The sequence below is a fragment of the Trichoderma reesei genome (assembly GCF_000167675.1).
Source record: "Trichoderma reesei QM6a unplaced genomic scaffold TRIREscaffold_2, whole genome shotgun sequence".
Taxonomy (NCBI): Eukaryota; Fungi; Ascomycota; class Sordariomycetes; order Hypocreales; family Hypocreaceae; genus Trichoderma; species Trichoderma reesei.
The window spans coordinates 959724-981603 of record NW_006711149.1 but is presented as its reverse complement, the minus strand read 5'-3'; the positions used below and the strand labels follow the sequence as shown (position 1 = coordinate 981603).

The window sequence follows — 21880 nt, the reverse complement described above, 5'->3', positions numbered from 1 at the left end:
ACTCACACATCCATTTCCCAGAGGCTAAAGCGCACTGGCGCCTCACGAGACTTTGGAAGGGACCAGAAACAAAGAAAAAAGGAAAGAAGGAAAACAGGCAAACATAAAGAGAAACCAGCAGGAAGACGAAACAACCATGTCCATGTGCCGCCATGTCTCGACTTCATCACTGGTGATGGCGCACCGCTTGGTTTAACTTTGACCGAAGCTGATATCCCGCATCTTCCGCGCCCTCGTTAGCTTCTGCACTCCGTCATTCAGATATCACGCCTCTTCTCCCTTGTCACCTCTTCGGCCCCCTTCCACTTGCCGCTGCTACACGATATGCTAGGACGACTTCTGCATCTGGGCTCCGGCGGCCAGTCTACAGGTCCTCTTCCGTCTAACAACGGCTCCCGGCCCATTCTCTCACTGGAATCCGTCCAGGAAGACTCGCACACCCGCAACCTGCTGTTTCCTGACGCCCAGGACCTGTACCAACACCGCAATGACCAAGTCTTTCCGTTCTTCACGGCTCCGGCGGCTTCTTCCGCCTCTCCTGCCAATGCCTTTGACTACAACGATGATCTCGAGCTTGACGTCAAGGACGTTCGCGTCATCATCATGCAAGATGCTCTAGGCCCTACGAATGCATCTCTTCTGTTTGACAGCCACCCTCTCCCCGAGTCGGCGGCCTCCTCTGAGAGGCATTCGACTGCTGCTGCTGCTGCTGCTGCTGCTACTCCGGATGCGAAGAGGACAGCTGCCTTCTCACCCCGCAAGGGGAGCCAGAGCCAGGCCCCTCGGCCAACCGTCACTCACACCGATGGCTCTCAGTTTCGCCAGGGAGCCTTTGACCGCCGGGCTTCGGTGCACAGCCGTAGCCACAGCTTTGGGGAAACGGATGGGCAGAGGGCTGCGCGTGAATACCGAGAGGAGCTGGCCACCTTCTCCAGCTGCATCTTTGGGAACTCGGAGCTCATGGCTTACAAGGGCACCTCGACAAAGGTCCATGTCGTGCCGGCCGAGCCTCGTGCCCCAGACCACGCGAGCTCCATGTTTGGAGACGGCCGCAGCTCCATTGGGCGAGCCGCTGGCCGCTCAAGCAAGCTGTCTCAGTCTTACTCGTCCCAGACCGTGTCTCCAACGAATCCGCCGCTGCCCACCGGCGCTTCTACTCCGCGCCAGAGTGACCGTAAGAAGGTCCTCATCACTCGACTGTTCCCGGTGACACTGGCTGCCGACGACCTGGACTCTAGCGTCACACCCCCTAGCCGGTACTCGGACGACAATGGCGGTGGCTTTCCCTTCCCGCCTACCGGTGACGAGGCGACGCTGAAGAAGAAGAAGCCTCAGCCGAAGCAGCGACGCACGCCAATGTACGCCGTCGTGCTTGTGGTACAGCTGCCACCGTCGCCGTCACGCATCTCTTCGGCCGTACCCCCCAAGCCTGCCTTTCGCGAGTCAGGATCGTACAATGACCAAGAGCTGTTTTCTTCGTCCTACAGCTCGACTCGTATGTCTGGCTGGAACATGTCCGGCTCGGGCCTTTACGGTGAAACTACAGACTCGTCCTTTTCCATCGATGTCGAGGACCGCATCGACTCGCTTACGAAGCACTGGGACATCATCATGCGCACCCTGACTCATCTTCAGTCGGTCGTCGCCTTCAGGTTGCACACCATGCTCAAGCAAACAGACATGGCCTCCCCCGGGCCTTATTCGGCTTCTTGGGCAACTGTGGGCTCCAGAAGGCCGTCTCTCACAGCCGACAGGCGTTCTGACGAGCCCCGAGCTAAGCCGCCCAAGGGCACCACCAAGCTGGTCTCTCTGCTGCCCAATTGCCTCTCCGATGACGTGCATATTGCATCTGAGGTCGGCCTTGCCAGGTCTCGGATCGTCATGGGCTTGAGCGCCTCCCGAGTCGTCACTGGGCAAGGGCGCTGGGGCATATGGCGCGATGAGGCCATCTGGACGTGCAAGTGGGCGGTCGGACTGAGTCAAGGCTTCTTCTTGCACACTCTTCTCACCGGCTTCCTGGCCACGCACGTCGACTGGCTTCAGGCCCTCAGCTCCCCCACGTATAGGAGGCGAGCACAGCTCCGAAAGCAGAATCAAAATGAAGACGATCTGTCGCTGCCGGCGCGGACCATTGTTGTGTCGGATGACAAGATGGCCGCACGACGCATCATATTCTTGCTCTCGGCCTTTCTGCCGGCGAACCAGCACGCCCACGGGCCCCGAGTGCATCGGCCCAGCACGTCGGCTTCGGTTGGCGCCTTTTCCAACTCGCCGCCCACTTATGTAGTTCCCGTCGTTCGTGAAGAGTCCCTTCGCCGCAAGATTAACCGTCGCACCGGCTTCGGACGTGCTTCGCACTCTAGGACAGCAAGCCAAAGCACCAGGGGCGGCGCGGTCTCGTCACAGACGGGGCACTTGAATGCGGCGGACCAGTCCAGCCATCACAGGCGCGCTTCCGACGCTGCCTCCATTCGCACCGCTGGACTCCCTATCCCGGGCCACGAACTGATGAGCCGGAAAAGCAGCGTTGCGACTTCCACCATCGTGCAGGACTCGACGACTCCGCACTTTTCCACTATTCAACGGGCCGACAGTCTTAGGTGGCGGCGGCCTGGAAGCAGCGGCAGTGCGGCGGCAGACGACCTCAAGCGATCCTTGAAAAGGGGGGAGAGCGGCGGAGGTGTCAATCCCCGGCCCCCAAGCCAAGGACTGCGATGGGGCAGCATCATGAGCGGGCTGTGGAGCGCACGACGTCGCGAGTCCATCGACAGCGGCAGCACGTATAGTCAAGCCAGCGATCTCCGGTCTCCCATCAAGACAGGCTTCTCTCAGCCCAACAAGCTGACTGACATGGTTCGTGAGCTCAGCCTCAGCGAAGAAGGCCCTGAGGGGCCGGAAAGACGAACCGGGAACTTGCGTCGCTCAAGCAATGCCAGGGAGCTCGATGTCGCAAAGGAATCCGTCGAGCGCGGCCGGAAGTCGTTTACTCAACTCGACCGGACGCCTGATCCTACTGGTGCCTTTGAGTCTCCTGTCAAGACGTCAATCAACGCAGACGATGGCGTTATTGATGTCGATGTGCCCTTTCCCGATTATATCGCTTCGTTTGAGTCCGCCATCAGCTCGCCCTCCAGCAGCGGATACCTTTCGACGCCAGGCCTGCCCGGCCTGGACTCCTTTGAGCAAACAGGACGCATTGCGATCGATGGTGATCTGCCCCTTAATGCGGCCGGCTGGTTGAACCGATTCCATCGCGATTTCATCCTGCAGGGGCTCTCCCCTCAGGAAGGCCTCATCGACGAGGTCAAGGCAGCCCTCAAGGCTGAGCCGACGCCGGTAGTCGCTCCAACCACCCCCGACGACGTTGCCGAGCGCTGGGTTGACGTCAGCACTGCTCTCATTGCCGACACCACCACGGACTCGATTGTCCGCATCACCTACCGCCGACTCGTCAAGCCCAGGCCGGAGGCGGAGAAGCCCGTAATTGGAGGTGCCGTCACCACTCCCTCCTTCTCGGCGCACGAGGCCATGCTGGGCGAAGAATGGCTTGAGGAAACTGTGTCTGTGCCCGATGACAACCTCGCTGAAGCCTTGGAGAAGGTCATTCATCTCATGCCAGACTCTAGCAAAGAGCACTCTTCCGCCTCCTCTCAAGTCCATGTCGAGGTCCTCGACCCTCTTGAGCGCGCCGGCAGCACCATGCCGGATTCGCTCTCCGAGGTGACGCAGACGCCGGAGGCTCCTGTCCAAATACCGCGGATCAAGTGCAAGACGGTCGTCCTGTCAGCCCTAGAGGACACAATTCGGGAGGTGATTGACCAAGACGACGGCAACAGCTTTGGGCGCAAGCAGCAGGGCCCGGCCAACGAGAGCTTGCTGCGCAAAGCAGTCCGGCAGTGGGCAAGCCGCCTTGATTCTAGCGAATGAGCCTCGGCATCCCCTTGTACCAACATCATCTTTTCTTTCTCATCGTTCTCAGCAGTAATCTGCTTTGGCGTTCCGTTTCATGACGACTTCATCTTTCTTGGTTCCTACGACGGAAACGAATGACCACACGACGCTGTACCACCACCACACTAATATCCTGATTCTTACAAACACAACATATGATACCCCTCGATGGCGCTGGGATTGTGCGCCTCACTCTTTGTTTTTTGGGAAGCCAGTAGTACATCTTTGCTCGAATCTCGGACAATCTATACGGCTACAACTTTTTCGCTACACCTACACCTGCCCCTAGCGTAGTGTTTTCTCTTTTGATTGAATTTTCCTTTGCGTTTGCTTTTGGACGAGCGAGGCGTTGGATGGAACTTGAACAGACAGATCAGACGGGCTATGATTGCTACGTCGAACTTGACCAAAGACGAGACAACTCCCATGGCGGAGATCATTGATAGATATGCTTTTAATTTTGAAGACGCACATGTGTTCCGTTCTAAGCTCTTGATGATCTTTATACGTGATGATGCTAGATTTGCAGCAAGCACGGGTGACTGAAACAAGTTTTGTTTATATATAGGCATCCGCTGCCATTCTTGATAAGACCAGACAATACCGAGCTTAACCAAACACATTACAACTCCCAACAGCTCTTCAACGCGCTCACCTCCTCTTATGAGGACCGGTCTGATGCCGCCCCGTCTTGGCCCTCTTGCGCTCCTTCTCCTCTCTCGCCTTGCGAATGTCCGTAACGCCCTTGACCTCCTTTTTACTTCCCATGCCATCCTTGAACCTTCCAATCCTCTTCTCACGCGCCTCGTTGACCCTCTTCTTGCGCTGGTGGAAGTCGTCCCTGTACTTATCCGCCTCCTTGGGCGCAAGCTCCTTCTTGTGCTTGTAGCGCACGCCCGAGGGCAGCTGGGCGACGCCGTTTCCGCTGCCGGGCTTGACCAGCTCGCCGACCTGGGGCAGCTTGTGCACGCGGTTGGCCTTTTTCCACTTGTCGAAGCGGCCGCTGCTGAAGCTGGCCGCGATCTTGACGCCGCTCTCGCCGACAATCATCTTTGCGCCGCGGGAGCCGTCCTCGTCGTTTGCGCTGTTGACGTACTTCTTGGCCTTGGCGTCCCAGCGCATGCGCGGGCGCGTGGGCGCGCCAAAGGCCTTGGCCGTGTCGTCGTTGGTCAGGTCCATGGTGGCGTCGCGGGCGAGCTCCACGAAGCTCGAGCCCTGGCCGCCCGAGTGCACGCCGTAGCCGCGCTCCTCGGCGGCGTTGACGGTGCGCGGGGTGTAGGACATGAAGACGTCGTTGTCGCGGAAGTCGGTGCGGCCTTTGTCTTTCTTGGACGACGACTTGCTGCCTGTGTTGGTGATTGTTACCTCGAGCTCGTCGTTGCCGTAGCCGTCGTCGTCCTCGTCGTCGTCTTCCATGTTCGCATCCTCGTCGTCATCGTCATCGCTGTCTGGTTGAGCGTGAGAAGCAGCACCGCCAAAGTCGTCGTCTACGCCGGACATTTCCTCGTCGTCGGCTTCTTGCTTGCGCGGCTTGACTCTCTTGCGGAGCTGCTTCATGACTTCTGCCGCCGCGCTCGTCGCCTTGTCGCCCTGTCCGACCTCGAAGATGGTTTCCTGGGGCTTGAAGTTGCTGATCCGGGCCAGCATGGCGGCGCGCGCCTCTTCCATGCCGTCGACGTCCTTGCCGAAGAGCGGATGCAGCTGCGACCAGCCCTTGGAGGCCACCTCTTCTCTCGCGCGCTTTGCGCTCTGGCTCGAGGCCGAGTTGCGCGTCTTCATGTAGAGCTTCTCTGCCTTGGCAGCAACCCCTCGCAGGGCCTCGACGTCTTCATTCTCCTTCAGGAACTTGTTGAGCCATTCGACGTGTGTTCCCACGGCATCGCGCTGCAGAGATCCGACAACAACGTCGTCTCTGTATGATGGCTCTGTTTCTGTTTGTCCGAGAACCAGCTTCTTGCCTAGGAAAAGCTGCAGGTCGAGCAGATACGGAGCATCCACGTCTCGGACCAGACTGTAGGCCCAACCCCTCTGGCCCGCACGAGCCGTACGACCTACTCGGTGGATGAAAACCTTTGGCTGGGGAGGAAAGTCGTAGTTGATGACGTTGGCCAGCACGGGGATATCGATACCTCTGGCGGCGACGTCTGTGACGACGAGCAGGTTCGTCTTGCCCATCCGGAAGTCCTCGACTTGTATCCGTCGAGCGGTCTGATCAAGCGAACCGTAGACATGGGATGTTGCAAAGCCAGCGTGCTTCAACAGATTGTAGAGGTACTCGACGTGATGCTTTGTAGCGGCAAAGATGATTGTCGAGTGTTCTGTGGGCTTGCCGGCGCCGTTGTCAGGCTGGCGCTTTCGCTTCTTGGAATTCTTCTCTGTCTCCTCCACAGCGCTTGCAGGCGGACCCAGAGGAACTTTGATGACATCGTGTAGGATGTGAAGTAGAGAGCCTTCCTTCTCGGCTCCCTTGATGGAGAAGAATGCAGTCTCCAGATCGGGAGAGACCTTGGTGTCTGCGTCGAGTCGCACCAGGCTAGGATCCTGCAGACCGGCGCGGGCAAACTCGACTAAGGAAGCGGGTAGCGTCGCGGAGAAGAGAAGCGTCTGTCTTGAAGGCGGGAGGGCGTGTAGAATCTCGGTCAACTGGGTAGCGAAACCCATTTCGAACAGTCGATCGGCCTCGTCAAAGACGACGTACTTGATTGAGGACAGGTCAAGGCCCATCTCGACCTTGAGATGCAGGAATCGACCGGGCGTGGCAATCACAATGTCGGGATTCGCCGACATGAAGCCAAACTGCTCCTCCAAGCTGTCACCACCAACCAGAAGCACAGACTTGAGATCCGTTCCTCGGCCGAGCTCCTTGACGACCTTGAGCGTCTGGATGGCCAGTTCGCGCGAAGGCGAGAGAATCAGCGCCCTGCTGCCAAACTTGGAGCTGTGGGCGCGCAGGCGCTCAATCATGGGGATGACAAAGGCCGCCGTCTTTCCGGAACCTGTTCGCGCCATGCCGACGACGTCTTTCCGCTCGAGGACCAGGGGGATCGTCTTTCGCTGAATCGGCGTCGGGACGGAGAATCCTTTTCGGGCGATGGCCTTGAGGAGGTTCGCATTGAGGCCTGTGTTGAATATGATTAGCATCAGAGAGTTGAAATTCAGGCATCGTCGCCAATGGGGGCATCGCGCAGCTCAGCAGCATGTTGCACCAACTCACCCATTGCCTGGAAGCCACCGCCCTTCTTGACCGTCCTGCCCTTTAGATTTGACGCCTTTCGGTATGAAGCTGCCTGCTGCAGCGCGATAAAGGCCTCATCGTCGTCCTCGCCGCCTCCAGCCGCGCTCGCATGGAAGAAGCCGTCAAAGTCGAGCCCGTCCTGGCCGTCTTTGCCCAGGCCCTGCCCGCCATTGTCGTCGTCGCCGGGATACAGCGAGTCGAGAATGTCCAGCTCCGGCTCGGAGGGCGCAGGCGAGGCTGCACGGCGACCAGGCATGATGTAGTCTGATCTATCGTTGAGGATGAGAGCCAAACTGCTGTATTTTCTCCCGTTTCCGTTATCGCCAGCCTCAGCAATGCCTCGAACTGGTCTGTCTCAATCTGCCCGCCAACTTTTTTTCTGCTCCATCGAAAAGTTGCAGCTTATCTTATCGCCCCAAACTGGGGGGCCAGTGAATTACAGCCGCGCTAGTCCCTATACAGCCAGGATTATGGATCCCGAACTCGATTATTGCGGCATCGGATCCACTTTCTTCTTCACCTACTTGCTGCTATTCTCAGGACTTTGCGCGGATCATCATCTTCTTCCAATTGACTTGGGCAAAAGGCACGCGAGAAGCTGCTTCGCCGACGCCGGACTCCTCGCACTCGTTTCATTCCTTCATATTCGCCCTCTTCCTCCTCAGCTTCGTAGGAGGTTACTTTTGTCTTATTCTAGGTACTTCCTTCAGCGGAAACAGCAGGCACCATGGCGGATGCGACCACGAAGGAGGACAAGGATGCCCTCGATACCCTCGAGCTCGAGGCCAAGGAGTTTGACAAGGTTCGCCGCAGCTTACGCCCAAGGCCTATCATCTTCTGTCGCGCGCAACCAGAGACATCAGCATTGCTAACCTCCATGTCCCATCGCAGGACGCCGAAATCGATCGCATCCTCAACGCATTCCGCCTCGATGCGTAAGCCCCCCCCCCCCCCCCCCCATCCCCTCCACCTCCGCCACCCTTGTCGTCAACCTGCCTTCTGACAATCCATCATCCTACAGCTACGCCGTCCTCGACCTCCAGCCCGGCGTCCCCGAGTCCGACATCAAAATGACGTACCGCAAAAAGTCCCTCCTCATCCATCCGGACAAGACCAAGAACCCGCGCGCGCCCGACGCCTTTGACCGGCTGAAGAAGGCCCAGACGGAGCTCATGGACGAGAAGCACCGCGAGCGCCTGGACGAGGCCATTGCCGACGCGCGCATGCTGCTCATCCGCGAGAACAAGTGGACCGTCGACAGCCCCGAGCTCAAGACGGAAGACTTCGCCAAGAAGTGGCGCGCCAAGACGCGCGAGGTGCTGATTGACAACGAGCACCGCCGCCGGCGCCAGATGAAGGCCCAGTTGCAGGAGGAAGGGCGCGAGCAGAGGCGACAGGACGAGGAGCTGGAGGAGCGCAAGCGCAAGAGGCAGCACGAGCAGGACTGGGAGGCGACGCGGGATGTGCGCATCAACAGCTGGCGGCAGTTCCAGAAGGGTAAATCTGGTGGCGGTGATCCCGAGAAGAGGAAGAAGAAGAAGCTTAAGCCCATCGGCTGAGAGGGGCCTGTTGGCTGAGCATGGGGGAGAGATTGATTGGGAGAGAAGAAGAACCCTTTTCGACTTTTGACAAGTTGAATACAGCTTCTCCTCCTCCTCTCTCCTCTTTCTTCTTGCTTTCCTTCTCTCTTAGGAGGGGCTGGGGGATTTTTTTTACGAGGCATGAATGGTTTTCGATTTGGAGGCTACTTTTTGATCCTGTGAGTTGCTTGACTTTGTTGCATCGTTGAGGGTCTGACATAGCCAAGGATATTTCATCGGCACACAAAACGCCTCAAGTAGGCTGGCGCTGCCTCGACGATAACAAGGATCATGCTGAGCCTATCATGGCAAGATGCACGAAGAATGAATCATATACCACACAAACATTGTGCAGTTTTCCGTAATGGTTGATCTATTTGTGGTGTCATCGTCATCATCACATCTATGATATACCAAGGTCATACCCCCTTAATAGCTAGCACATGAAATGAAGCACATGAACAAACAGAAGCGCCGTATGATAATACCAGAGTGAGGAGATTGAAATTGGCCTCCGCGAAACAAGTCGTCTCATCGTCCCTTTTTCTCCCCTCCCCTCCCCTCCCCCCTTTTTGTTTACCCCTCCAGTCCAAAGCCATTGTAATGTACACGAAAATGCATCTACACACGCAGCATATGTCCCGCCAGTTACCGCCTGCCCACGTCGTAAAACCCATTCTTAGCAGAACGCCGCCATCAATAATATACACTGAGATTGATTTTGTTTTCCCGCCTTTTTCTGTTATGATTTTTCTCGCTTTTGTTAGGCCCAGCTCTATGCAAAATATCCCCCCCTTTTCTTTCGAGATTAAGCATGGTCGCGTTAGGTTCTCATTTTCGAATCGATAGTTTGTAATAGTCGAGTTATCATGGCAAAGGTATGAATGAACAGGATGAATAAAGCATCGTCTTCGTCGTTCTAGGAGTCGTAGAGGAGCTCATTCAGCCGGCAGCCTTAATTCTCCTTCTTCCCCTTGTCGTCATTCGTAGACTCGCCCGTCGATCCAGAACCACCAGAGGCGTCCTTTTCGTGCGCGGGATGGTTCGTCAGAGTATGCCACATGGACTTGAGGAAGCCCTCGTCCTTGTGAGTGTTAGGGTCATTAGGATCGGAGCTGCACAAAGTGAAACAAGAAAGCGTTAGCAAACAACATCAATCGTCGCTTAACAGCTCACGGTTTGGAATCTCCCTCTGACCTTTTCACGTTCATGACGCGGCGCGCCGTCTTGTCGTCCATCTCGTCGGCGAGCATCTCGAGAATGGTGCGCTGGCTGGCGCTCAGCGACTTGGGCATCTTAACGCGGAACTCGACCTTGAGGTCGCCGGTGCCCGGCCGCCGCGAGTTGAGGCGGCGCATGCCCATGCCGGGCAGCGTCACCTTGTCGCCGGTGTTGGTGCCGGTGGGCACCTTGAGGTTGACCGTCCCGTCCAGCGTCGGAATCGTCACCTGGCCGCCGAGGATGGCCGTTGTGAGGGGGATGTTGGCCGTGTAGAGAATGTTGGAGCCCTCGCGGCTGAACTTGGGGTCTGACGCCACCCGCACGAAGACGTAGAGGTCTCCGCGCTGGGCCCGCGCATTGGGACTGGTCGACCGGCCGGTGATGGGGGCGTCGCCGGCGCCGTCTATCCGGAGTCGCATGCCGTCCTCGATACCGGCCGGGATGTCGACGGTAATGGTCTTCTTGTTGCGCACAACGCCCTGGCCAGAGCACGTCCGGCACTCGGAGCTCTTTGGAATCGTCGAGCCTGTTCCTCCACAAGATCCGCACGTCGACGCCATCTGGAAGCCGCCTTGCGCATAGTGCACCCGCGTGCCCGTTCCGTCACAGCTCTGGCACGGCGACCGCTGCGCGCCAGGCTTCAGGCCGCTGCCCGAGCATGTGTTGCACGACTCCACGGGCATAATGGTGATGGTCTGGCTCGTGCCCTTGGCTGCCTCCATGAAGCTGATGCTGACATGGGCCTCGATGTTGTCGCCCACCAGGATCTCCTGCTGGAAAGGATGCGATCGACGGCCTCCGCCAAAGGCCGAAAACAAGTCCTCAAAGTTGAATCCCCCACCGAACCCGCCTCCGAACCCGCCCTGCGCACCAAAGCCCGCGAAAGGATTGCCGCCAGCTGCGCCAGCAAAGGGATTGCCTCCGGCGGCGTTGGGGTCGAAGCTGGCGTCACCGAACTGGTCGTACTGCTCCCTCTTCTTGGGGTCGGAGAGGATCTCGTAGGCGTTCTGGATCTCGCCGAACTTGTCCTTTGCCGTCGGGTCCTTGTTGGTGTCCGGGTGGAACTTCTTCGCCAGGCCGTAGTATGCCTTTTTGATCTCGGCGGCCGTCGCCGTCTTGCTCACGCCGAGCGCCTTGTACGGGTCCTTTTGCGCCAGGGGACTCGTCGCATGGAAACTCTTGTCGAGGTAGATGTCAGTACACCTGGATCGCATATACATTCAACTATCCGTCTTGTGATTAGGGAGGCGGGACCTACTCGCTGAGATGTTCGAGGACTGTGCTCTTTCCGGGCATTTGGCCGCTCAGTCCGGGATCCAAAGGTAGCCGTGTGAAGCCGAGCGCCTTTCCGCAGGCATTGCTGGATCTTTGGCGAGCCCGAGAGGTGCTGGCTCTTTGCAAGTGCGCGCGCCGGAGCCGCGGCTTTGAAGAGGAGGTTGGACATTGTTTGATATCCCAGATCGAACTCGTTGCGTCGTCCTTGTTGTTCGTGCGACTCTTTCTTCCCCTCCCAAGCGTTCGTCTTATCGCCAATGCTTCACGTGAATATAACCAGCAGGAAATCGCAAACAAGGTGACACCGAAATCGGATGCAAAGTAAACAATCAAGTCAATACTGTACAGAGTAAAGGAATAGCTAGGTAGGTAGAGGAAGTGAGAGTATCGAATGGCCTCGAAAGTTGTCCCCTCTGTGGTTTAGTCTTGAAAAAGTTATTAAGCAAGGCTGCTAAGAGAAGCTCTCTCTCCACCAAAAAAAAGCTTCCACGAACGTCGATGTTTGCGACGAATGAAGGCCGTAGAATTTAGACGAACTTGCGCCGAGGCGAAGAATTGAGGCGATGTGATTGGACGGAGGCCCCCATGCCGAGCATTTGCCGATTTTGAGCCGAGCTTGTTCGCTATCGTACTTCGAACGCTTAAGCACCTCGATTATGCCGTCATAACCCGGCCGATCCCGCTCACTGCCGTTTCTCCTGTGAGGCTGTCGGCTCTCTATGAAGCATGGCAGTTCACTTGTTGGACATGATACTGAGGGAGCTATATCTCGACTAAATGCCAGTCACTATCTCGACATTAGCATGCATTTACTACTACGAGGAATAAGACTTGTCTCCTCAGGCTCGCTCACGCCATGAATTGATAAGCTGGTCAATTGGACCCACAAAGAATGGCAGGGTCTGGATGACATTACCGAGAAGCTCGCGAATGGCTTCTCGCAGTCTGACAGAGCACCCCCATATCATCCATCATCCTGCATCATGCTGCGTAATATCAGCACATCATCTACGCATTGGTACCTGACTCACCTGTATGTAGACGATGTGCTGCCTCAATGTAAGGTACCTACATGAGGCACATATCAAAGCATATCAGCTCAGGTCATATCGGGTCCGCCTGCAGCAAACTCCAAAGCGCGCGCACCCAGTCAATAATCTTCAAGTCTCATGACAGGCCAACCTGCGGAGACGTGAACTGTCAGAGAATCCTCGAGTAGTCCGAATTGGAGCCTCATTACGTGCAGCTGCGCGTCCAAAGTATGTATCGAATACATGCAGGACAGTTGCTGCCTTACGATGCACTTTGAATGTGTATCGAACGCGGCGACACAGCATGGGATCGTCCAAGCCAAGTCCGTGCCCAGGAGGATTCAAAAGCTTCTTCAGCTCCATGCATGTTTCGCGTCCTCTGTCTTGCATGAAATGTTTCACCAGCTACGCATCCCCCAACTTTGACATGAAAGAAGAACCAAGCCAGAGCCTGAACACGTATCACGCTGTACTCGCCAAGCTATGCAAAAAAAACTCTGAGGAAAACTAAAGATACTCCAATTCGTCCTATTCTATATGAGCGGCGCTGTAAATCATCAGGCCCAACCCTATCTGATCCACCGCGCTATAAAGGAAGAAACAGGCCCAAGCCGACTGGCTTATTTGCCCTGATACCGCTGTAACAAGTGGCGTGACAGACCACACCGCCCTATGCATCGCAAGGAAACCGGACAGCATATTGTAGGAAAATCGAAACAGGATAAAAAGAAGGAGGAAAAAAGAAAGAAAGACACAAAGATTAGAGTGTCAAATGACTCCCACGGGTATCTACCCAAAGGCACACGTCTGGTGCGTCGTGCTCAAGAACCTTGTAACGCCAAAAACACCAATCCATGCCAGCAAAACCATGTAGCCGCTCGCTAGAGCCGTCCGAGTATCAAACATCGAGTCAATCGGTCGCCATGAGGGCTTGTTTCGCCGGCGCTTTGGATTTCGCGCCCTGGTGGTTTCGTACTTTGTAGATAAAGTCGACAATGACGTCGTTCTCCTGGATGCCGAGCCCATTGAAGTGCTTGCGCACCGCCAGGGCGAGCTGGTCCTTGGACTGTCGCTTGATCTGCTGCTTGCGGACCATTGTGGGAGAGTGTAGGCCCAGGCTACCCGGTCGCGAAAGCACCCAGTTGTGGAAGGAGCTGGAGTAGGAGGCGGGCGTCGTCAATTCGTGTTCGCGGACGTAGGCGTGGAGGGATCGTCGCTCAAAGGAGGACCAGGGAAGCTGTGAGACTTTCCGTCAGTAACGCTGTTGGTTGGGTAGCGTGTTGCGCGAGGCGACTTTCGCGTTGTAGGGACAGTGCAATGGAAAATCACGGCGAGAAAGACGAGGAAAGCTATTTGACGTACGCTGGGGAGCAGAGGCTCGGTCGGCGCCTGGGCGGGCGCAGATGTGGGAGCGGGAGGCAGTTCGCGGCTGGCGGCGTGCGTCTGCTGGCTGGCCCCGCGGCGCATCTTTGCAGAGCCGTGGCCATTCTTCTTTTCGGCCGGAGCGTCGCCCTTGTGGTCGTCGTGGTCTTTGCGGGAGTTCTTGGTCGGAGCCATGGTAGGCGGGTGGTTGCTTGGTGGTTTGGGGGGAGAGTAGAGTAGAGGAGACGAGAGGAGACGAAAGGAAGAGGAAGAGAAAGCGGAGCGAGAATGGGCGAAGCAAGCTGTGGCTTTGCGAAGCTGCTGCGAGCAGGAGAGAAGCTGGAGGCGAGAAATTGTCGAGTTATGGAGCTGCGAGAGGAGAAAGACGACAAGTGAGGAGAAGAGTCGATCGTCACATTTCTCGGACAAAACGTGCTTAGCCGGATTGCTTCTTGTGTGGGCTGCGAGGTTCGGAGGAGAGAAGCGAGGGTCTTGGTCTGGCCTGGAGGGAGAAACCAGCGTGAGAAGGTAGAGAGGCTTTGCAGCACCTGACTCTGCGCCGGCTCTCCGCACTGTACGGTCCATGCTGCTGCAGCGACCTTCTTGATTGCTTTCTAGCGCCTGCAGGCACCTCGCCAGCCGGGCGTTTTTGCACTGTGGCGGAATGACGCGCTACCGGGCCTTGACAGGACGGACCGGGCAGAGAGCCATGTACCTCCGTCAGCAGATTGTGGTGCGCAAGGTACTTGCAAAGTGGGGGAGGCAGCAGGCGCCTCTGCTGGTGGGGTCCGATTAATGCGTCGCGTGCACCGAACTGGCGTAAAGAGGGTGTGAGGTGCCTTTTTTTTTGCCTGCTGACTGCTCCTCTCGCAAGTCCAGGGACCAGCCCGTTTAATCGCCTTAAACACCTTCTGATTGGCTTACTCCGGGACCGGCGCGATAGAGGCGACATCGTTGCTGCTGCTTGCTAAAAGTACTGCTGGGCGGTGGACAGTATGCGAAGCTACATTCTCGGCGGGGACGGTTGGACGATACGGGCTGCTTCAGACTTTTTTTTTCTTCTTCTTTTTTTTCTTACTCTTGGTTTATCTATTTTCTTTCTTTGTTCTCGATTGTCATGTTAGCTTTGTGCTAGCTGGGGTTTCCTCTGAAGGTTTCTTCCGTCCTGTCTCTTGTTCCTGGTGCTAAAACGCTAGCCCGGTAAGCGCGGCGCAAGCTGTGCATCATTTTCGTCTCATCCGACAAGAGAAGGAAGAAAAGAAAAAGAAACTGTAAAAAAGAACCTGGTGCAGGGACAAGCGAGAAACGCGCAGGCTAAGAGACCTTTTCGTTGTTCGTCGTCAAATGATATATGACAAAGAACAAAATGTTTCGTTTCAACATGCAAGCAATGACTGTTTCATGCAGGCTACGGAGTACTGTGTGTCGCGATTACCATAACCATAATAGGCCAAGAAAAAAAAAAAAAAAAAAAAAAAAAAAAAAGGTGAGCCCTGAATTTGCGATAAGCTGTCTTATCGGTGATGTCACTGGCGCTTTCATCTCCGAGAGCCAATTCGGGCCTAGTTCCAGGCCATGCTGAGACTTTTGGTTCAAGTCTCTCGCCTCAGCTCTCGAGACTTACAACTAACCTCGGTCATGGTCAACACACTCGCTCGGCTTCGTATCTTAGCTGCTGTCATGACAATAAGAGGGCGTTTGTCATGCGCTTTCTTCGTCAGCGCCTCTTGCGGCACTTTGATGAACAACAGTCTGTTTCAATTAGGAGCTGTCTCAACGATGTTCACTCATTGATGCTTTCATTCATCCTTTGTTGTAGCCACACCTCCTGATACTTGGTTTCTTTATGCTCCGAGTCCCATCATTGTCTCGTTTTCTTCCAGAACACATACAGAACAAAGAAGGCAGCCTCTATCTTCCAGAAATAGCATCATGGTGCAGTTTTATAGAATCCGTCATGCAGAAACAGCATCATAGTACAGTTTCATAGAGTGTATATATCTTCCCACAAGACCATCAGAATGTACATGTCTTCAGCTTTACGTTTCCTGGATTGCATCCTGCCTCTTCTTACGCTTTTGCTCCGTGAATAACCTCACTCGGTGAGATATGAACATGCATCCCGATGTGCCTCCAGAAACAGCCCCCGTGGCTCAGCAAAAAGTAACAACATCCCTTCACCCTCAACCATACCCCCAGGAACAACGCATTGACAGAGCATCATCTCCAGGAAACCATCATTGACAACAGATGGCGCCTTGATGGCATCATCGGCCAAGGCGGCTTCGGCAGCGTCTACATCGGTATTCTCTCCTCTTTCTCTTCCCCTTACATCCACGAAATAACCCCCCCCTAACATATCCGAATCGCCAGCAACCGACATCCTCACCAACCAAATCGTCGCCATCAAGCTCCAGTCCCTCCCCATCCCCCACAACCCCTCCCAAGTCGACGACCTTGAGCGCGAATCCCTCTTCTACACCCTCCTCCGCAACGACCCCGGCATCGCAGACTTCCACGCCAACGGCCGCAATCCCTCCTCCTTCTCCTCCTCCTCAGCCCCCCCTTCTGCTTCCTCCTCCTCCGCCTTTGAGTACATGGTCTGCGAGCTCCTCGGCGCCACCCTCCAGAACCTCTTCTTCCGCTGCGGCAACAAGTTCTCCCTCAAGACCACCCTCATGCTGGCCGACCAGCTAATCACCCGGCTGGAAGCCTTCCACTCGAGGAACTTGCTCCATAGAGACGTCAAGCCGGATAACTTCGCCATGGGCTTCGGTGCGGAAAAGGGCAAGACGGTGTATATCCTGGACTTTGGTCTGGTCGGCGATTATCTGAATGATGGTAAGACGGTGTTGGCGCCGAGTTATTCATTCTGCGGGAGTTATTACTGGGCTGCCATATCAGCTCACCTCGACCGTGTAAGTCTTCCCCATGAAACCAACCCCCCAACCCCCTTTCTCCCCTTTCAAGGGAAAATTTCAGGAGGAAACTAATGTATTTGTATGTATAAAACAACAGTCACAATCTCCAAAGGACGACCTCGAATCCCTCGCCTACATGCTCATCTACTTCGCCCGCGGCTCCCTCCCCTGGCAGGGCTACGCCCACCCCGACGAGCCCACGAGCGCCATGCGCGAACGCATCACCCGCCTCAAGCTCAGCATCCCCGTCGATGTCCTCTGCCAGGATCTGCCCTCCGCTTTCGCCCGGCACCTCAAGTACGTCCGGTCGCTCGGGTACATGGACAAGCCCAACTATGGGAAGCTGAGGGCCATGTATCGGAGGCTGATGGAGAGGAAGGGGTACGAGTATGATGGGGTCTTTGACTGGGATGAGCTGGATGATGATGAGAAGAAGGATGCGGGTGCGGGTTCGAAGCGGGATGATGATCCTCTGGAGAACCGAGAGGAAGCAAAAGACGACAAACACCCGGTGGGGAAGAACAAGGGCGAGCAGAGTGAGGACAAAGAACAGCCCCTCAAGACATCGTCAAAGCGCAAAATCATCTTCGTCAAGAAAGCAAACGACGAAAGCCCCCCTCCGAAGAAGCAGCGCGGGAAACAAGCTGAAGCGGAGATGCCAAAGGATGACACGGAAGCCAAGGTCGAGCATGTGCAAGAGAAAAAGGCCAGGGTAGTCAGGTTGAAGAAGGCAAAGCAGGTCAACGTCAGGGTGGTTGTCAGAAAGGCAAATGCGCAGAAGGGGGGTGCTCAGGAGTAGGCGTGGCAGTAGGAGGAGAATTGTGGAAGCATATCGACGGCCATGTTGTGCATAGTCCACATACTTTGTTGCTGGATATCTCGTTACAGTTTGGCGTTCTTGGTTGAGGGCATAGCATGTACCAAACTCTTTCTTATTTCACAGGCAGAGTGAAAGGCAATGCATATATATCGTTCGATTTCTTTCCGCTCATATCCAATTTTCTTTTTTTCCCCTTCCACAGTTTCCCACCAACTACCCCAAATAGATCAATCATTTACGCAGGTAGAGGACCATACACAGCCCGCCAATGCCATCACAAGAAAAAGGGGTATATGAAACCAAGCAAAGTGATGCGCCGTCCCATATGTCAGAGACAAATCCGCCAGCCGCCCGCATGTATAATTCTTCTCAGCTGTCTGCCCGCCGTTCCCGCCCCAAGCTGATGTATCCATTGGCATCGTGATCCAGAGTAGATGAACAAATGATTAACCAAGATTTCAAGATCAATAAGCTGGACAGCAATAGGCCACGTTGTTAGAAACCCCAATTAGCTTCAGTTGTCGGTGTCTTCACAAGACATGCCCACCAGAGTTGAGCACTATGCAGTTATGCAACAGGTTCGCTCCCTCGTGTAGCAGCTCCCAGCGAGAATTGTCAAAGGTATCCTTGAGCACCATGAGCATGGCGGTATTTCCGTTGATGCCCCTCATGTTCCTCAGCTCGTTCGGATCCGTCACTCCGCCGTACTTGGAGAGGTAGGCTCTCATCTGCTGCCACTGCTCATGGTGGCCAACCGGCGTTGATCCGGTCAGACAAGGCCCCTCAATGGCATATCCGTAGCACCAGACGACCAGTGCCGCAAAGTAGAGGACCCAGGGACGGTTCAATAGCACATCGTCGCGGGTTTCGTATGGCTTGTCGCGGTCAGGACCCGTCGAGTACGGGGGCCCCGCCCGGTCAGGGACAAGTACAGACAACAAGAACTTGAGCGCGTAATACGTGGCGTCGCGAGCCCTGGCAGATGGAGCCCAAAACTCCTTGATTCTTCGCTGGGCGCTGAGAAACTCTTGATGTCCGACAGAGCGACCAAGCAGCCTCTTAGCACGGGCGAACATTTGGCAGTCGACAATGTCAGCGTGCATGGCCATGTGTGCCAAGTGGTGCAGCACCGTGCGGCTCTCGAATACGACGTTGTAGTCTTCCTGTCGCATGTCCAGCCTGTAAGGATCGGAGTCGTTCAGCTCCAGCGCCTTATCAAAATGGGACTTCCACGAATCGTAGGCCCTCGTGAGAGTCGCCCGCCACTTGTCGCGTCCTCCAAGGGCTTGAATGACACCTCCTCCGAGCACATTGACCTGGAGATCGCGCTGGTGCATATGGTATGTGATGCTGAGGAGGCCAGCCATGAGGACCGCTCGACCAAACGGTGTCGTCCGTACATCTTGGTGACTGAGTGTGCGCTTCAACCCCTCAAGGAACGTTACGGGCTTGATCCCGCGGGACATGAGGTTGGCTTCCACTCGGCCTACTTCGGCGCTACTAGCAGCTCTCCACAGCGATTCGTCACAAGGCAGCGTCAACCTCATTTCGTGAGCCACCATGACTGCCGAATGCCCAAACATGGTAGCATGGGTCGAGTCGATAATGAAGGCGGCAAAGGCGGCTCTTCGCGTCGCCTCGTTTGTGATCCAGTGGTTCCACCATTCATCTGCTGTGTGAGCGATCCCAGAGGCCGACGACTTTCGCGATCCGTCGGTGCTGTGCTGGGGCGGCGAATCTAGCGTAGACTTGCCGATAAGCGATCGCCCTCTCCTCATCAAAGTAACCGTAGTGGCGTGGTGAATGTGAGCTCGCTCGTGCAGCTCCCTCGTCGAATACATCTTCTCGTATAGCTCAAGCAGGATCAGCGTTTGGAAAACCCAGAGTTTAGCAGGAGGCTTGAAACTTCGATCCATGAACACTTCCCATCGCAGGTGCTCTGCGAGAAAATTAGACACCTCTGCTCCGGCCATTGTCACCTTGGTCCCGTGGGTTCTGTCCAGGCAAGCCGCACCAATAGCCATGATGGCTATGAGTAGCAGATTGGGCGTCTTCTCCGTGGCAAAGGTGGGCTTGTGCAGGATGGGCATCTGATCGTTAAAGTGGTACCAGTACGAGCCTACGTAAGCCTGCATCATCCTCCTGCTTAGCATGTGCTCGCCGGACGAGCGGTCGCCGCTAAGGATGCTGTTTCGTCGCTGTCTCGCTGAAATATCCTCATTGTCCTCTTGGAACCGTTCGCTGATGAGGTCGAAAATCTCCTGGCTACGCTCCTCTGTGAGACTGGCCTCCGGGGCATGCTGCTCCAAGATGTTATTAACAGCCATAACATCTTGGGGGTCAGGGGGGAATAGTCCCACAGGTGATTGCTCGCCCAAATACTGGTCACCGTGACTGCCATTGTGCGAACTGCCGTAGCTGGGGAAGAAAAAAGTGTTAGTATGCTTAGTATACATGGGCTCAAGAAGGATGAACCAAAATCAGACGTACTTTAAGAGAGGAGGTGGTAGCGCATGTGAATGGGGAGAATCATTCGCTGGCAGGGAGTTGAACAAGTAGGCCATGAAATCCTCTGGCATCCCTACATACGGAGACTTGTTGACGCCATCGTCAGCAAATACTGGTCCACTGTTTGACATTTCCATGTGATCGAGCATCAGCATATCATGTTGATGAGAGTGATGGGTGTCGGAATAATGTGACGCCGCAGTCGTCGTTGCATGAGATGCTGTCCCATCTCTCGGCGGCGGCGGCGGAGCCGTTTGCAGGTGAGAGAATTGTGCCGGTGGCAAGCTAAACGGTAAAACATTATGCTGGGAAACAAAGCCGGCGGTTTGCGGGGTGCTGCTGGACTGGCTATGATAGCCATGGTGGCTAGAGGCTGGTGAAATGACGCCGTATGGACCGACATTCGTCTGGATCGATGGCCGACTGGGGCCATGAGAAGGCTGGCCGGTACCCAGCCTGCGAGGCACTGTTGCCGCAAGTGCAATAGGATCGCGACCAAATGCATCGTGCCCGACGGACGATGAGCTACCGGGGAACAAAGGAGGGCCGACGTTGTTCATCAGCGGGTAGGGGTCACCAGGAGGCTCCTGGGGAGAGGGGTGATGGTGATGAATTGGAGGGGGCGGCCTGGGGTCGTGATATGCAGGTGCAGGTGCGGGTGCAGGCCCGGGTCCAGCTCCGGCTCCAGCTCCGGCTCCAGCTCCAACTCCAGCTCCAGCTCCAGTTCCAGTTCCAGTTCCAGCTCCAGTTCCAGTTCCGGGTCCGGGGCCTGGCCCAGGCATCGACACTGGCACTGACCGACTGGAATCAGCAGGGGCGAGTTTGGGGGAAGCAACAGACGCCGCATGGCTGACCATGGAGTCCCTCCTGTTGAGCTGCGAACCCTTGGCCGTGTGCCGGTCCATGTGCCGCTTCAACAAGTCTCCTCGAACAAAGGTTCGGGGGCAATCGGGATACTCGCAGCGAAAAATCTGTTTAGAATTATGATTAAGTTGATGTCGGTATCTGAGTTGCGGTTAGTCGCAAGTATCTGACGCCGGTTGGTGAATTCGGAAGCGGCATGTCCCCTAACAGCGAACGTATCTGGTGCTGCAACTAGAATCGGTCTTGAACCCAGCCACCGCGGAGAGCAGGAGCAACATGGAAAACGCAGACTGTACTGGGTCAACTCACAAATGCTCAGCTCTTGAGTAGCTCTTCCCGCAACCCTCGGCGTTGCATTCAAACCTCTTTTCCAGGCCCTTCCGGCTCCGCCTCCGCTTGCGTGTTGGTTCTTCGGAGTTCGACGAGACTTCGTTCTGGTCATCGCCAGGCCTCTTCTGGGCCTCGTCACGAGGGGTAGCCCCGTTCTCCGCCTTGAAGGTTCGTGCCTGTTCAGGGTCTTCGGGCGATGCGCCGCTTCCATCGCGGGCGGAGCCCATGGCGGCGGAACTGGCCGGAGATATGGGTAAAGTTGGCTTTGCCGTTGTAGACCCAGCTGTAGTAGTCATTGCTCGACGTGAAATTGTTTCTCTCCTAGACAGAGAAGCCGAGGGGGGGCTCAACAGCAAGAGATAGGCAGTGTCAAAGCAAGGGGACCGAGTCGGTCGAAGAGAAACCAAAGACCAACAGAGATAGTGTTGACCAGCAGGCTCAACTCCAATCAGCAGTGTCTCGACGACTCTCCTTCACGAAGTGGCTCCCCGGGGTTGTGACCTGTCTCGTTCTCCGTCTCTAGCCCTGCGAGACCTCCGTGATAAGACCGGCAGGGAAAATAGGTGCAGAACGCAAAGAAATCAACAGTAAAGAAGAGAATAGGTCGAGAATAGCCAGCGTTGGACTTGGTGAGGCGATGTCCCTATCCCGGCCCTTGTGAACAGCGATGAGAAAGATGCGCTCAATGCAACATGGCTGCCAAACCAGCCCAATGGAACGACCCGGCCAGCGGCTAAGATCCGGGCCCGATCATGCGAGGGAGGAAGAGGCTCGGCGACAAC

General features: G+C 55.9%; 7 protein-coding genes across 7 annotated transcripts; 3 read left to right on the top strand and 4 right to left on the bottom strand.

Moving 5' to 3' along the window:
- Positions 1-324: 324 nt before the first annotated feature.
- On the top strand, positions 325-3927 carry TRIREDRAFT_55838 (uncharacterized protein; the record flags this gene model as incomplete). The annotated part of the gene is made up of 1 exon (XM_006962293.1): positions 325-3927. The coding sequence occupies one exon, from the start codon at positions 325-327 to the stop codon at positions 3925-3927; it is 3603 nt and encodes a 1200-aa protein (XP_006962355.1).
- Positions 3928-4602: 675 nt separating this feature from the next.
- Positions 4603-7442, bottom strand: TRIREDRAFT_74818 (uncharacterized protein; the record flags this gene model as incomplete). Its single annotated transcript, XM_006962086.1, has 2 exons — positions 4603-7070; positions 7166-7442. The coding sequence occupies 2 exons, from the start codon at positions 7440-7442 to the stop codon at positions 4603-4605; spliced, it is 2745 nt and encodes a 914-aa protein (XP_006962148.1).
- A 400-nt stretch (positions 7443-7842) lies between these two features.
- On the top strand, positions 7843-8745 carry TRIREDRAFT_120144 (uncharacterized protein; the record flags this gene model as incomplete). The annotated part of the gene is made up of 3 exons (XM_006962292.1): positions 7843-7988; positions 8078-8121; positions 8208-8745. The coding sequence occupies exons 1-3, from the start codon at positions 7914-7916 to the stop codon at positions 8743-8745; spliced, it is 657 nt and encodes a 218-aa protein (XP_006962354.1). The 5' UTR covers positions 7843-7913.
- Positions 8746-9721: 976 nt separating this feature from the next.
- Positions 9722-11660, bottom strand: TRIREDRAFT_120143 (uncharacterized protein; the record flags this gene model as incomplete). The annotated part of the gene is made up of 3 exons (XM_006962085.1): positions 11246-11660; positions 9964-11165; positions 9722-9881 (listed from the first exon to the last, which is right to left on the bottom strand). The coding sequence occupies exons 1-3, from the start codon at positions 11429-11431 to the stop codon at positions 9722-9724; spliced, it is 1548 nt and encodes a 515-aa protein (XP_006962147.1). The 5' UTR covers positions 11432-11660.
- Positions 11661-13203: 1543 nt separating this feature from the next.
- On the bottom strand, positions 13204-14240 carry TRIREDRAFT_120142 (uncharacterized protein; the record flags this gene model as incomplete). Its single annotated transcript, XM_006962084.1, has 2 exons — positions 13204-13530; positions 13656-14240. 2 exons carry the CDS (start codon positions 14238-14240, stop codon positions 13204-13206), a joined length of 912 nt encoding a protein of 303 aa, XP_006962146.1.
- A 1642-nt stretch (positions 14241-15882) lies between these two features.
- On the top strand, positions 15883-16991 carry TRIREDRAFT_55543 (casein kinase I; the record flags this gene model as incomplete). Its single annotated transcript, XM_006962291.1, has 3 exons — positions 15883-15958; positions 16029-16573; positions 16674-16991. Coding segments are annotated over 3 exons (939 nt in total), but the record flags the coding sequence as incomplete, so codon positions are not given.
- A 950-nt stretch (positions 16992-17941) lies between these two features.
- TRIREDRAFT_25244 (uncharacterized protein) lies at positions 17942-21238 on the bottom strand (the record flags this gene model as incomplete). The annotated part of the gene is made up of 4 exons (XM_006961931.1): positions 17942-19777; positions 19883-20531; positions 20691-20909; positions 21078-21238. Coding segments are annotated over 4 exons (2865 nt in total), but the record flags the coding sequence as incomplete, so codon positions are not given.
- Between the last annotated feature and the right edge of the window lie 642 nt (positions 21239-21880).